Here is a 13436-nt window from a genome sequence, read left to right as displayed (position 1 = left end):
TAACACTTGCCATCTAAGCTGCTCAAAATCATTGAAGCATTGCAGAGTAACACTTCTGCCGCTGTAAGGACCTATGGCAAAATCTCAGATCATTTCTCTGTTTTTAATGGTGTCAAACAGGGTTGTGTACTTGCTCCAACCTTATTCAAGCTCTACTTTGACTCTGTGATTCGACTTGTCATTACTGATCACCAACCAGATGTAGGTGTGTGCTTGTCATATCTTCTGAATGCTGACCTGGTAGGAAACAGGAAGAAACTTACATCAGAGGTGTCAGTGTCACACCTTGAATATGCTGATGATATGGCATTGATATCTGATTCTTATGAAAGTCTATCCTCCTTGCTGAAATCTCTGGATTCGTCTTGCCATCACATGGTGCTTACCATCAATTACAAGAAGACCAAGCTTCTAGCTGTTCTACCTGGAGCTGATGCCCATTCTCCATCTCCCATTTCTTTGCATCCTGATTGTGATCCAATTGAGGTGGTACCATTCTTTCAGTACCTTGGAAGTTATCTTTCTAATAATTGCTCCATGGATGTTGAGATATCAACACGGATAACCAAGGCATCTCAGTCATATGGGTCACTTAATCGCATCCTTTGGCACCAGAGGAAGAGTAAGTCTAGTACCAAGCTGAACATCTTTGTCTGTGCAGTTCTTTCCACCCTTTTATATGGTTTGGAAACAGCAGTACTTCTGGAGCCGCAGATACATCGCTTACAGAGCTTTGTGATGAGAAGCCTCCACTCCATCCTTGGAGTGTCCCTATGGAACGGGAAGAGAGACACCTCCATCAGAAAGATAGCCAACCTAGAAAGAATCTCCACCATGCTGACACAGAGACGTCTTCGGTTATTGGGTCACATCTTGCGCATGGATGAGTGTCGCCTAGCAAGGAAGCTTTTGGTGTGTGCATCACTCCAAGGTAGACGTTCAGTCGGAGGCCAGAGAATGAGATGGAACGATTTGGTACTGAGGGATTTAAGGAATTGCAATCTTGATAGGGTTTGGAGGATACTAGCAGAAGATAGGAATGAGTGGAGGAATCAGATCTGGGCTGCCACACAGGAAGCAAATTTCAAGAAGGAAGAACAAGAGAATACCGCAAGGATAAGCAGAAACGTCGCCGCGAAGCAAGGCAAACAACATCAGAGTTTGCTTTACACTGCAGCTTTGATGGTTGTGGATTTACTGCTGTAAATCATGCCGGCCTTGTAAACCACCAGGGACAGAAACATGGTCAGTCCCTGCCTAGTCAATGTCAGTACTGTCACCAAACATTCCGCCAACAAGGCCTCCACAACCACGAGCGTTTCTGCGGTCAGAGAACATTCACTCCACCGATATAGCCTATGGTGACCTTGGCCTGCATCGTTTCTCATTGGAATGAATGCAGCGTGAAGAAGAGTGTGTGTGTGCTCGCGTGTGTGTAGATTTTGTCTCTAAGGTAACACGTGGACCCGCCCAACAGTGAGATTGTGAGATGGGGCTACAGTACTCTACGTGCCAAATAATGGACGACCGGCGAAAGTTAATCTTTACGTTTTTTCGCTTAGATGTAGCTACTATCCAGGTGTTAGCGCAATTCCTACCGCCCATAGGGCGGGCGAGGGCTAGTTTAATTATAATTCACTGATGTCGGATGAGCAGATTGAACGATAGTGTAGGTATCTGTTGATTGTGGTCTGTTTTCGATAAACTGATGTTTCTAGTGTTCCAGTGACATTACGTTTAAATAAACAGTCAAGAAAAGGAAGCCGATGGTCTGACTCTACAGTCCATTGGCCAAAGTTTATTTAGACGCCGACTGGAAGACACCATTAGCTCTAGTTTAGTAACACTAATCTATTTCATTCTGTTTATAGTATATACTTCTAGTCAATGTACAACTTCAAAACGCCGCAGACCTCTATCGTCTGTGGGAGAAAGAAAACAGCAACGTTGAGACCCGTATGCAGGCACTGGACGCTCGAGGCGATTAGATTTTCATAATTTATTTATCAACAACAAACAGCTTTTGAAAGTGGCAACAAATCTATATTAGGCAATGAGTATTTCGTCTAGAAATTGCTACTAAAAGACCTTTCTTGCGAGATGGGGCAATGAAACTCACATTTCTCGATCGTAGTTGGCCGATGGACTACTAGTTCTGTTGTAAATTGAATTGATGGATGGTAAGAATTTAAACATTCGAGAATGGTATCTTTGTTATTATTGTGCACAAATTGCAACATATCAGAGGCGGACAGAAACACCTTTGCTGGGGGCACCTGGATAGTTATTTACCTGTCCCTTGTGATTCTTCGCAGACTAGACCATGTCATGCGGTGGCTGCACTCACCTGTGTAGGTCTTCACCTCTTCCTCACTGAGTAAGCTCTCCCGGTTGGTTCCTCACAAACAAGAACATGACATTCAGTACATGTATACACTTAGGGTCCTTCTACCACTGAAGTAGAACAATAATTGCATTCAGGTATCTAGAGAACAAATTGCAGTCTTATAACTCTAGTCTACTATTGCCGAGGGGGGACGTGCCCCAGGAACCCCATCCTGTATCCGCCCCTGGTCTTGTTGATGATGGTAGGTGTTGGAATAGAGTTTCTTCCAGTTTTTCCATATATAAATATCAAAATCAATTGTACGAACAATTAGAAGGTACGCCAATGGAATGTCCACTGTCTCCAATCGTAGCAAATTTATAAAGTAGGTGGTCCTAAAAAATTGGTAAGGTTGATGACGTCTGACACTGTAAGGTTGGAAGCGGAACTAAGACGGTCGAAGTTTCTTGTAATCTAGATTGAACGGCATTTAATAACGTTTCTTTGATTGGAATTCTTGTAAAGAGAGATGTCACGGCATACCTGATCATTATTTCGTTGTCGTTGACATGGACATTCTTCATTTGGCCGGCAAATTAATTCTTCCGAATTTTGACAGTAAATCCATTACATCTGGTAAGTGGTGATAAACTTTGAGTGAGTTTGTTAGAAACTTTGCATGTCACTGAATCAATGCTTGAAACAATAGGTCGTAGCAGAGTTCCTATTTTGTGTATCTTGGGTAGACCATACATTCGTGGAATGATGTGACCTCCACAACTGATATCAATTCATTTACGTGTGTTGATCTTGTTTTGTTTTCAAGTAGTTTAAGTATGTCGTTTAGATCTCTTTCCAGTTTCTTTATGGGTTCGTTTGCAATTTGTCGATATTCGTGACCTTTTAATTAATAATTCTTTCGTCTTCGTGTCGTAATCACATTTGTTCCTAACAACTGCGGAATTGCCTTTATCTGCAAGTAGAATAGTAATAAAAATGTCTTTCCGTAGATCTCTAGTTGCTTTTATATCTTGTAGTGATAAAGTTTTCTTTAATTAATGGTCTTCTTGTTTCCAAAATTTGTTTAATTAATGTCTTCTCGAAGTTTAGAGGCCGTAGGCGATGTTACGGATAGAGCAGTTGTCTCAATTCCGGCAATCATGTTGTCAACATCAACTGTTTTTGATGTAATTGCAAAATTTAAACCATATTCTAAGAATTTAAGTTCTGTGGTGCCAAATGTTTTGGCGCTCAAATTATATATATATATATATATATATATATATATATATATATATATATATATATATATATATATATATATATACGCACACACACACACACACACACACACACACACACACACACACACACACACACACACACACACACACACACACACACACACACACACACACACACACACACACACATATATGTATATATATATATATATATATATATATATATATATATATATATATATATATATATATATACATACATACATACATACATACGTACATACATACATACATACATGTACATACATACATACGGATTTCTACGTACTAGGGCACTGGCTTGGACGCTGCTTGCAACTACTCCAAGTTTCTGAAATCGCCATTTCCGCATGCACGCAAATATTAGCTCGATTCAGCTACAGTTATGAATGAACGTAGTGCAGTTCTCACTCATGATCAGGTCTCCTAAGCGCACATACATACACACCACACGTAGAACAATAGGACGTACACAAAAAGACCAATACCACAGTAGTAATGTGTGCACATGCAAAATCAACGTGTACACCTGGCCCTCCGCGCGCGCGAGCATGGGTAATGTAGTATTGTATACCGCCTCGAATGGCCAGACAGATCCGTAAAATACGTCTGGGTACCAGGGGTGTCACTCAGATCTCTTCGGTAGAGGCAGTCCAAATTTGCTCCACGCTTTTGGCATTTTTTTGATTAATAATTCTTTTTCAAACAATTAGAAACGTTGATATTTTATTGGTTTTCAATTTAGTTTCTGAATGATAATGGCATTCCGAAGACAATCCGGGTTCTTTCCGGCCAACTCACTTGCGGTGCTGTATAAGTTACCAACGGTAGCAACGGAGGTATGTCACTCATGTTTGCTTGTACAGTGTATAACTGCTAGTGTCGATATTTTACTGCTATACTAGGTAGGGTGCGTTGCAATTATCTCTCATCGATATTTTGAAAAGGATTGCTGGCGAATTTGGGCTGCCTCGGTACATGGGAACAGTACATTATTCGTACATTAGTAATAGAAAATTTGTTTTTGTGCAGGCTTGCACTAGAAGATGGAATCATTGGGCTCGCGCTAGATCAGTTTGGGGCAAGTGAGCCGTACTAATTAGCTAAATGATTTTATTTCTGCTGGTTTTGTCGGCTTCGGCGTTATCTATGAACTCTCCACGCGTACAATTTCACGATATACTGTCCAGCCGGAGATGTCAGTAAAAACAAGTAACAGTTGACCTAACGTGCGCTAAGAGGGGCATAGGTGAGTATGTTGTGTAAACGAAAAACAGCACTGGGGAGTACTAAAATTTGTTAAACACGGAAATTAACGCCTCTCACCAACAAATATTTATTGCATAAAATGTTATTTATTATATTTATTTTTTATTTTATAAATTTATTTATACCACAATTCTGCATTGAGTAATCGCTGGCGAAGGTACTCTTTTGAAATATTGACTGCATCTATGGTTCACTTACGCAGGCAATGTATGTTATGTATATTTTTTATCACACCAATACAAGCACGGTGCACAAAGTCAGTCAAGAAAAGATTTACGGAGAAGTAGAAAAAGAAATCAAATCAGAGCACTACAAGCGTCCTATAGATCGACTGTGCTGTAAATCACTGTACCTCAAAGTACACAACGAGAGCCTGGTATATGTTCTAAAGATTTCCAAATGTTTTGAGACATCTTTGTCTTGTTTTAGCCTCTCATTAGCTTCTATGAACCAATTTGCTCATCTTTTTTTGATGGAGCCATGGCTTCTCATTCAGAGCTCTTTCCAGATAATCTTTCGTCAGGCAATAGTTACAGTATGACATGTTGATTAATTCCTTGTTGAAACTCCACAGATGACCGCCCTATGCTACATTTGTTCAGGCACACTAGCTAGGCAAGCAGTGTACCCCTTCGATGGCTTTGGTTTATGCAATGTGGTTATTGCAATGCAACACCATTTTAATTAACACTTAGTTGTATTGGTGGTGTACTGTATGTGTAATCGGTCAGATGTGTAGACTTTTTACAACAGAGGTATATGTTACCTGGTACAGTAGAACCTTGCTAATCCAAACAGCCCCGTGCCAAGCCCTGTTTGGATTAGAAGTTGTTTGGATTACCAAAAATGCCAAAACGCGTAACCTTGGAGGTCCAGACCTTATCTCTGACACCGGACCACTGGCGTGTTTACGTACGTATGTCTTTATGTATGTCATGTTTGTGGCAAAGGTCACCGCTGCAACGACTACATGTACTTCTAAATAATGTGACAGTCAGGATTTAGAATAGTCAGATATGCTCATTTGCTGGAAACTAGACAACAGCAACCTGGACCAGGCTGCCTAATAGGATCTGTGTATGCAAGGCAGGTTGCCAAAGGTAATTTGGATTAGCGAGGTTCGACTGTACATGCTTATCCAGAACGTTCACTTAGTTAGCTAGTGGTCTAAAATCTATTCATGCAGCATTATTGGTTGGAATGTGGTTACTTTATTTATTTAATTAATTAACTGCTAACAACATTATATTTTAGTCATGTTTACTGGACAGAGTTGGTTTAGTCTCGGTGTAGATGCTTGTTGGTTAAATTAATCAAACATTGTATCTCTAGTATTTTTGAGTAAGTTGACTTGTGAGTACACACAGTGAGAAGTGTGTGTGTGTGTGTGACATTTTTTATAACATGACATTAATTAATATTTTAGGTATGTTTGTGGGTTCCCTAGAAAAAGTTAGGTTGAATTTATAGAAATGCCAGCAAGTGACAATCAGTTGGAGTTAACAAACAACGTTTTTAAGTGGCATTTTTTCTTAACGTGATTATAGTTGTTTAGCATATGCTTTAAACAGTTTTACTAACCAAAGTCGACAGAGGCAATGTAACTGTTTTAACTTTATGAGACTGCATGCTGTAGATCAAGAAACTATTCAATGGTTCTGCAGGTTTAAGGAAAGGTACATTTTTGAGAAAGGTATGAATGGTTTGTACTATGTTGAGAAAGGACATGCTGTATCTCTTTACTAAAACTTTCTGAATAGAAATGATTTCCCAAACAGATTCATAGTAAAGTTTGGGGAACCATTTTATTTGGGAAGTTTCAGTGAAGAGATGAAGCACGTCTTTTCTTAAACTCTAAAGCCCTGTTTACACGACGTTATGGGCCGAACCCAAGACCGCGTGTTTACACGGCAATTATTTGGGCCGAGTTGGGCCCCGGGCCCACGAGCACGGCTCACTTTCGAATGCTGGGTCGAGGCACTGGCTATGATATAGCTCTGCCCATTATTGACTAGTGCACGCATGCAGTTAATCATGGTGGGAGATCGTGAACTCATCTCACGTGATTTTCGCATGCTCTCATCTCCCCAAACCCAATGAGTGGCATCACCTCTTTGTCAGTCCATAGTACATGTACGCTTCTGCATCCTGCATTGTTTACAGACCACACGATTGACTCGCACTTCAGACCCTGTGCATCTATGCTGATGGTTGCTATGGATGTGTGAACACAAAACAGGACTGATCCCAGGTCAAGCCCTGAACACATTTTAGCGTGCCTCATGTAAACGCGGCTTAAGTGTCTCATCAGGTCTCAAAGCCTCAAATACGATTTATGAGAGGCATTACTTCTTAGTCTTTGTAGTGGAAATGACATTTTGTAACACTGAGTTGCTTCCTGCCACATCTACTAATACTGAAATGTCAATTATTGATTGCTAGGAATGAACATCTAAACATTGACACCTAAATGGTTCAATTAGGGCAAATTTTGAATTGAATGTGGTTATGAAGGACAAGTAGCAGTAATCTGGTTACTGATGGATTTGAAGTTATAGGGCGTGTCTCCACTAGGGCTTAAACATGTTTACAACCTGTTTAAGTCTAAACATGTTTAAGAATAATGCGTCTCCACTGGCGTTAAACCTGTTTAACTCTAAACCTAAACAGCTTTTGCTAAACATGTTTCAGAGGTAGTTTAACGAAAGTGGTTTAGGTTTAACAGTCACGTGATATAAACGCGCGTTCCAAAACGGTGGATGTTAGTTCTTTCACGCTGTTCTTTCTCTTTCTTTGGAGACTATTGGAAGAAGACAAAACTAGGCAATGTCAGAGAGTGCTTAGACTGATGCAGAGTGTCAGGAGAGAGCCATTTTGGCGAAGACAGAGACTTGTGTCTGTGATTGTTCTTCAGACGACAAGAAGACGATCTCCGACTGTCTGGTGCACAAGAAACGAATTCGCGCGGTACAACAAAGTCCCGGATAATTCTTTTAATAGCCCGGAATAAATGGACAAGTGGAGACGCTGTCTACTAAACATGTTTAGAGTTTAAACATGTTTAATGTTAAACATGTTTAAAGGGCAACAAGTGGAGACACAGCCATAGACACCTATTGTTTCTACACAGTTGTGCTTTTATCACAGTTGTGCTTTTATTACGCATACGTAACAAGCTGATGTCAGTTTGCAATTATTTATCAAATAGAAAGCCTTTAAGGTACATTCAACCCTCCCTAATCTGGACAGTATGGGACCAGCCGCTGTCCGGATTCTAGAAATGTCCGGAAGATAGAGATAGCTAACACGCGTTATATCCTTGGAATGCCAGATCATTTTAATGTATGGTTTGGTGAACGTAATACCAATTCTGGATACAGTATGCGTGTACAGTACACATTTGGACTACACTGTAATGTACATGTGTACAGTACTTTGTACTACAGTTAACACTACTTATGCATTTTGCTACGCACTGGCACGTGATAGTCAAGACGGCTTGAGAATTGAGTGTTTATATGGGGAGTTTCTTGCCAAGTGCTTACCCTCAGAGCCCCAAGACCTGATGTGTGCTGGTGAAAGTGTCCAGTTTAGGGAGGTGTCTGGATCTTGGAGGTCCCGATTATGGAGGTTCCTGAGTGCAGTACAAAGCAGACTTGCTGTTGTACATGGTGTTCATTCTTGCCACAAATCAGTAACCATCCATATGGTCTCCAACATAACTAATTAATCTAGTAGTCTCCATCATGGTATCTGTAGTATGTAATGTGTGGTATCTCTAGAATAGCTACATAAGTGTGCCTTCTCAAAGTATTTTCTTGCTCTCATAGTGAGTCGGAGACAACAAACAACCTTTATTAAATTAAGAATTATGTCTAAGCTTGAGAGGTATTCACATCAGATTAACGGAAGTCTGATGGTACTACCTGCACATTGGAACACTTGGGTATAATCGATCGAGATAGGCACTGCTGAAGTTACAATGAAGCAAAATGTTTACATTTCTGTATTGGACTTGACTTGTAGTGATTTCAGGTTGCAATAGCTTCATTTCCAAAAGTAGGTATTACTTTAATCAAAGGCCCCATGTAGTGCAGAAGCTGCGGTGATTTCAATAATTGTTATACATTGCTGAAAGCTCCATTATTTGTAGCGTTTACAGATATAGACAGATTTAAAATGGGAAAATTTGCATGCTTTCACGAAAAGTTGCTGTTTTAGGATGCTACTAAATTTGGACACATGTTTTAGAATTTTGGAACTGCTTTAGGTGATAATGCTATTTATGGTGTTGTGCACATACATATGTATATATATATTTATATAGGTATGTGTGTATATATAGACCCATGAAGATAGATATTGCCTGAATTTTAGGCATTGTTTTGTTGACCAACAGTTTGAATGTTATCAAGTTGACGACATTTTCTTTACGAATTTGAGACAGTATGGCTATTGTAATTATTATATAGGATTCTTGTGGCATTTGGAATTCTTCTGCACTGAGTTGCTTCTAAAGGAAGTGCACGGTGTCAAGTCTTTCATAGTGATTCTTTAACGTTTGTCATACTTGCATGTTGGGTCAGGTGGTTTCATTGAACATGAAAGAAGCAGGACTTTTTATCTACATCCGCATTTAATCATTTTGATGTTGCTAGCAAATTGATGCGGCAAACGTCATCAATCTACTAATAATAATAGTACTGTAATGGAAGCCACTGAGTCTTTATTTGTTGTTATTGCATTTGACTAAGAACTTGAATAGTGATTGATAGAGATAGCACAGTAATCATGCTACCTGTAGCCATGGCACCAGAGTTACAGACCTGTTCTTTAATACTGGGCAACAGTTATCTCTTACTATTTAATGGCTAACTTGTCGATAATTAAGTGCTTTGTGAAGGGGTGAGGGATGGTTTGTTGCAATAGGGGGATTTGAGTGTGTTTGCTATTAGTTAATTAAATGCCCTCTAACATCTTGTCAGACTCTGTGCAGTGAGTTGCTGTGACATTTATTTTAATTAATATGGTGTAAATGTGGTGTTTGTGTTGTGTGTGTGTGTGTGTGTGTGTGTGTGTGTGTGTGTGTGTGTGTGTGTGTGTGTGTGTGTGTGTGTGTGTGTGTGTGTGTGTGTGTGTTTGCTTATGTGTGTGTCTGTTTCTGTGTGTGTGTTTGTTTGTGTGTGTGTGTGTGTGTGTGTGTGTGTGTGTGTGTGTGTGTGTGTGTGTGCACGCACGCACGTTATGGCTCAGTTGGTTAGAGAGTTCTCTTATGGAGTGATTAGATCTGGGACCTTGCAGGGTTGTAGGTTGAAGTCACAGTGATGGCGAGCTATGGCATAATTTCCTTAAGCAACAAACTCACACACAATTGCTTTTCTCGACTCAGGAGTATAAATGAGTACCTCGTCATTGACCGGGGTGGCAAAGGCCCCGACTGCGACAAAAAGTCTATCAGCCAGTGGGGTGCTGGTGGGACTTCAGGTGCCCACACCACAGTTGGCGTCGCAGTTGGTGCTCCTGCGAGTACCTGGTCAGGCTCCAGGAGATTGCTTAGCACGGCCCATAGCTCCTGCGTAGTGCACAGGAATCCAGCCATCTGGCTGCAGGGCGTAACCATAACGAACAGCAGCTTCTTATCAATTTGCCATTTGAAATTTGTGTGTGTGTGTGTGTGTGTGTGTGTGTGTGTGTGTGTGTGTGTTGTGTGTGTGTGTGTGTGTGTGTGTGTGTGTGTGTGTGTGTTTGTGTGTGTGTGTGTGTGTGTGTGTGTGTGTGTGTGTGTGTGTGTGTGCGTGCACGCGCACGCGCGTGTGTGTGTGTGTGTGTGTGCATGCACATGTAGTTACAGTGTGCCATGGTATCAATCAGATACGAAGACTAAAGATCCTTGCAGTATGGCTGTAGATATTAAGCGAATTGAATGACTTGTTGAAGTCTGCAATTAGCAGAAGCTTGAAGAATTTGTGCAGCATCAATGTTGCATCTACCAAGTTGCTTCAAATGAAAGTTACCTGGTTGGCACGAGTTGCTGATTATTGGATAAATTTAACTTAATTAACTGTATTAGATATTTGCTAAAATTGCATATCTGAAATGTTGTTTGTTTTGAGTTGGTGAGAGATTTGGGATATACACGTACCCATATAAATGAAGAGTACCTCTTAGTTGCTATTCTTTGAAGACCTAGACTTGGCATAAGTCTAGATCTAGTAGGGTTTACCAATGAATACCTGATGTAATTTGTTTACAGAAGAATCGAACAGGAATCTCTTCAAGTTGTTGATACAATGACCAAAGGACACCCAGTCTTTGATGCAATTGAAGCATCTGGTAGAGCATTGTGTACTAGACTGATTGTAGTTGATTAGATAAATTATGTCAGCCTTGCTATATGATTCAGTCATGTCTGCTTATTTGCTCCAAAGCTAACTTTCAAGACTTGTGTCTTGATTTGATCTTGTTTATGCATTGACATAAAGGAGGGTTGACAGAGTTAGCTGTCTTGTAATTTGGCGAGTGGATGGCTGCATGGTTACCAGTACAGGTGGGTGGTGTGTAGTTACAGCTGTACATGTGCTAGGTGGCAGGTGGGGTTATTAATTAAGAAAAATCTTGGAAGTTAAAATTTGTTGATTTCTTAAGTCTTTATATAAGATACTAGTATGCTTTTTACTTGTCACTAGGCTAGGATATTGATGATTTTCTAGAAACCATACTTACAGATACATATTGTTGGCATTTTGTTCGTTGTTAATTGTTTTGACTCATGAGGCTCAGAGCTCTCTTCTATTGTCTGCGAGCTACATGACTAATTTCTTAGAGTTTGCATCAAGAGATGGTATCAATTAACTTTCTTGTTTCTCTCATTGTGGATACTAGGGCAATGTTTGTACATTTTGTATGCAAGACAATTTGCCATCTTGAGATTTGCAATGATACCTCAGCAGTGTGAGTTGTTTCGGCTTACAAGGCACTCTGACATGGTCAGTGCATGTAATTGGCTGCCTGTGTATTATGTTTCAGAATGAGTTATGTGGTTTCTGTATTGCTTTGCACATGAATATGGTGGCTGGGGCTGAGTGCGAGTGCTTTGGAAATGGACGTCCTTGCACATTGTCAAATATCCAGGTGGTAGCATGAAGTTGACATTGGCTTGTGAAAATTGACTCCACTTTACAATTGCTTCACACTTCTCACACAGTGTCCAAGGTAGTACAACACACTTCAGGTGTGTACATCCATACAGAACTCAGCCACCCACAAACCTCAATTTTTAGACAAGAAGGACATCTTTTGGTTTTGCGTAGTATAATATCTTTGATATCTCGTACTAACTGATTATAATTGACAGTCATGCCTGTACACAATACTTGAATCAGTGGTCGTTTTCAGTGACTGGATGAGATTTTACATTGGTACATTGGTAGATTTTCATTCTTCTTTGTCACGACTTTAACTGATTGGCTTGAATGTGGTGACAGCTGCAAATTAACTGTTTCAAGAGAACCTACTCTGATATGTCTAATATATCTGGTAGTATCAGCCATAGTTTAAATCATTGCTGTGGAGTTGGTGGGCTTAGTGATCAAGGCTTTCTTGATGTGATTTGGAATTTAATGATAAATGTTTTGTGCACAAGAAGTGGGCACGTTACAACAAGGAACTGTCTCATTATGGCTTTGTTATGACTTGGCTATATAATATTTTAATTGCCATGATCTGCACTGTACAATTGGAAATTTTCCATAGGATAACAGCTGGTTTTATTTGTGAATCAGGCTTGTTGGATAGATGTGGATATGCAAACTTGTGTTCCAAAGTGATGGCCTAAATTAAGGTTGTTTAGCTTATCAATGTCAGATTGTTTTTTCTAAGTGAGCCATGTTTGCCTAATGGCATTATTGCTAAGTCTCAATGTAGCTGTACATCTGTTTTTTCCCCACCTTTTTTCTTCAGGAAGTTATTCTTGTGTGCATATGTGTACTTACTATAACTGTTTAATATGCAATATTATATCAATTATAGGTAGATGCACTTATGCTATATATAGTTGTGATATGATGACGAAATCAAAGTGAGTGGCGAGCAGTTGGAAGAACATGGTCACCTACCTAAGGATTGTCGTGTACGCATGCGTCTACTTGGTATATGATTAGCCTAGACATATATAATATAGTCAGTCTTCTTGTACTCTACTTGGCGTTCGTTTCCAGGTATCCCCAACACCACATTTGGCGACGAGGATGTTCTACAACCCGACATGGCAGAAGCAGACCAGTAGCAACAGTCACTACGAGCTCCGCCCATCAGCGTGCAGCCGCCGTCACCATTCCTGCAGTTTCCCAGCGATCCTCCAGTCGAGTGGTCTCGATGGTATCATGCATTTGAAACATATTTACTCGCCGCAGGTCTTAATGCTTTGCCTGATTGTCGAAAGAAGGCTCTTTTGGAGCACTGCTTGGGTACAGAGGGTCAGCGCGGTTAGCCACCCTGGGACGTCCCACAACAGCAACCAGCAAACGACGAGCAACAGCCTGCTGAAGCACAACAGTATC

The 13436-nt window shown here is 40.3% G+C and overlaps 1 protein-coding gene across 1 annotated transcript; it reads left to right on the top strand.

Annotated features, from left to right (window-relative positions):
* Positions 1-4367: 4367 nt before the first annotated feature.
* On the top strand, positions 4368-12175 carry LOC134182843 (uncharacterized). Its single transcript, XM_062650284.1, has 5 exons — positions 4368-4448; positions 4515-4583; positions 4642-4694; positions 11761-11829; positions 11905-12175. Exons 1-5 carry the CDS (start codon positions 4368-4370, stop codon positions 11939-11941), a joined length of 309 nt encoding a protein of 102 aa, XP_062506268.1. The 3' UTR covers positions 11942-12175.
* Positions 12176-13436: the final 1261 nt, after the last annotated feature.

The sequence above is a fragment of the Corticium candelabrum genome, chromosome 8 (genome assembly GCF_963422355.1).
Source record: "Corticium candelabrum chromosome 8, ooCorCand1.1, whole genome shotgun sequence".
NCBI classification, from domain to species: domain Eukaryota; kingdom Metazoa; phylum Porifera; class Homoscleromorpha; order Homosclerophorida; family Plakinidae; genus Corticium; species Corticium candelabrum.
This window is presented reverse-complemented; position numbering and strand designations above follow the sequence as displayed.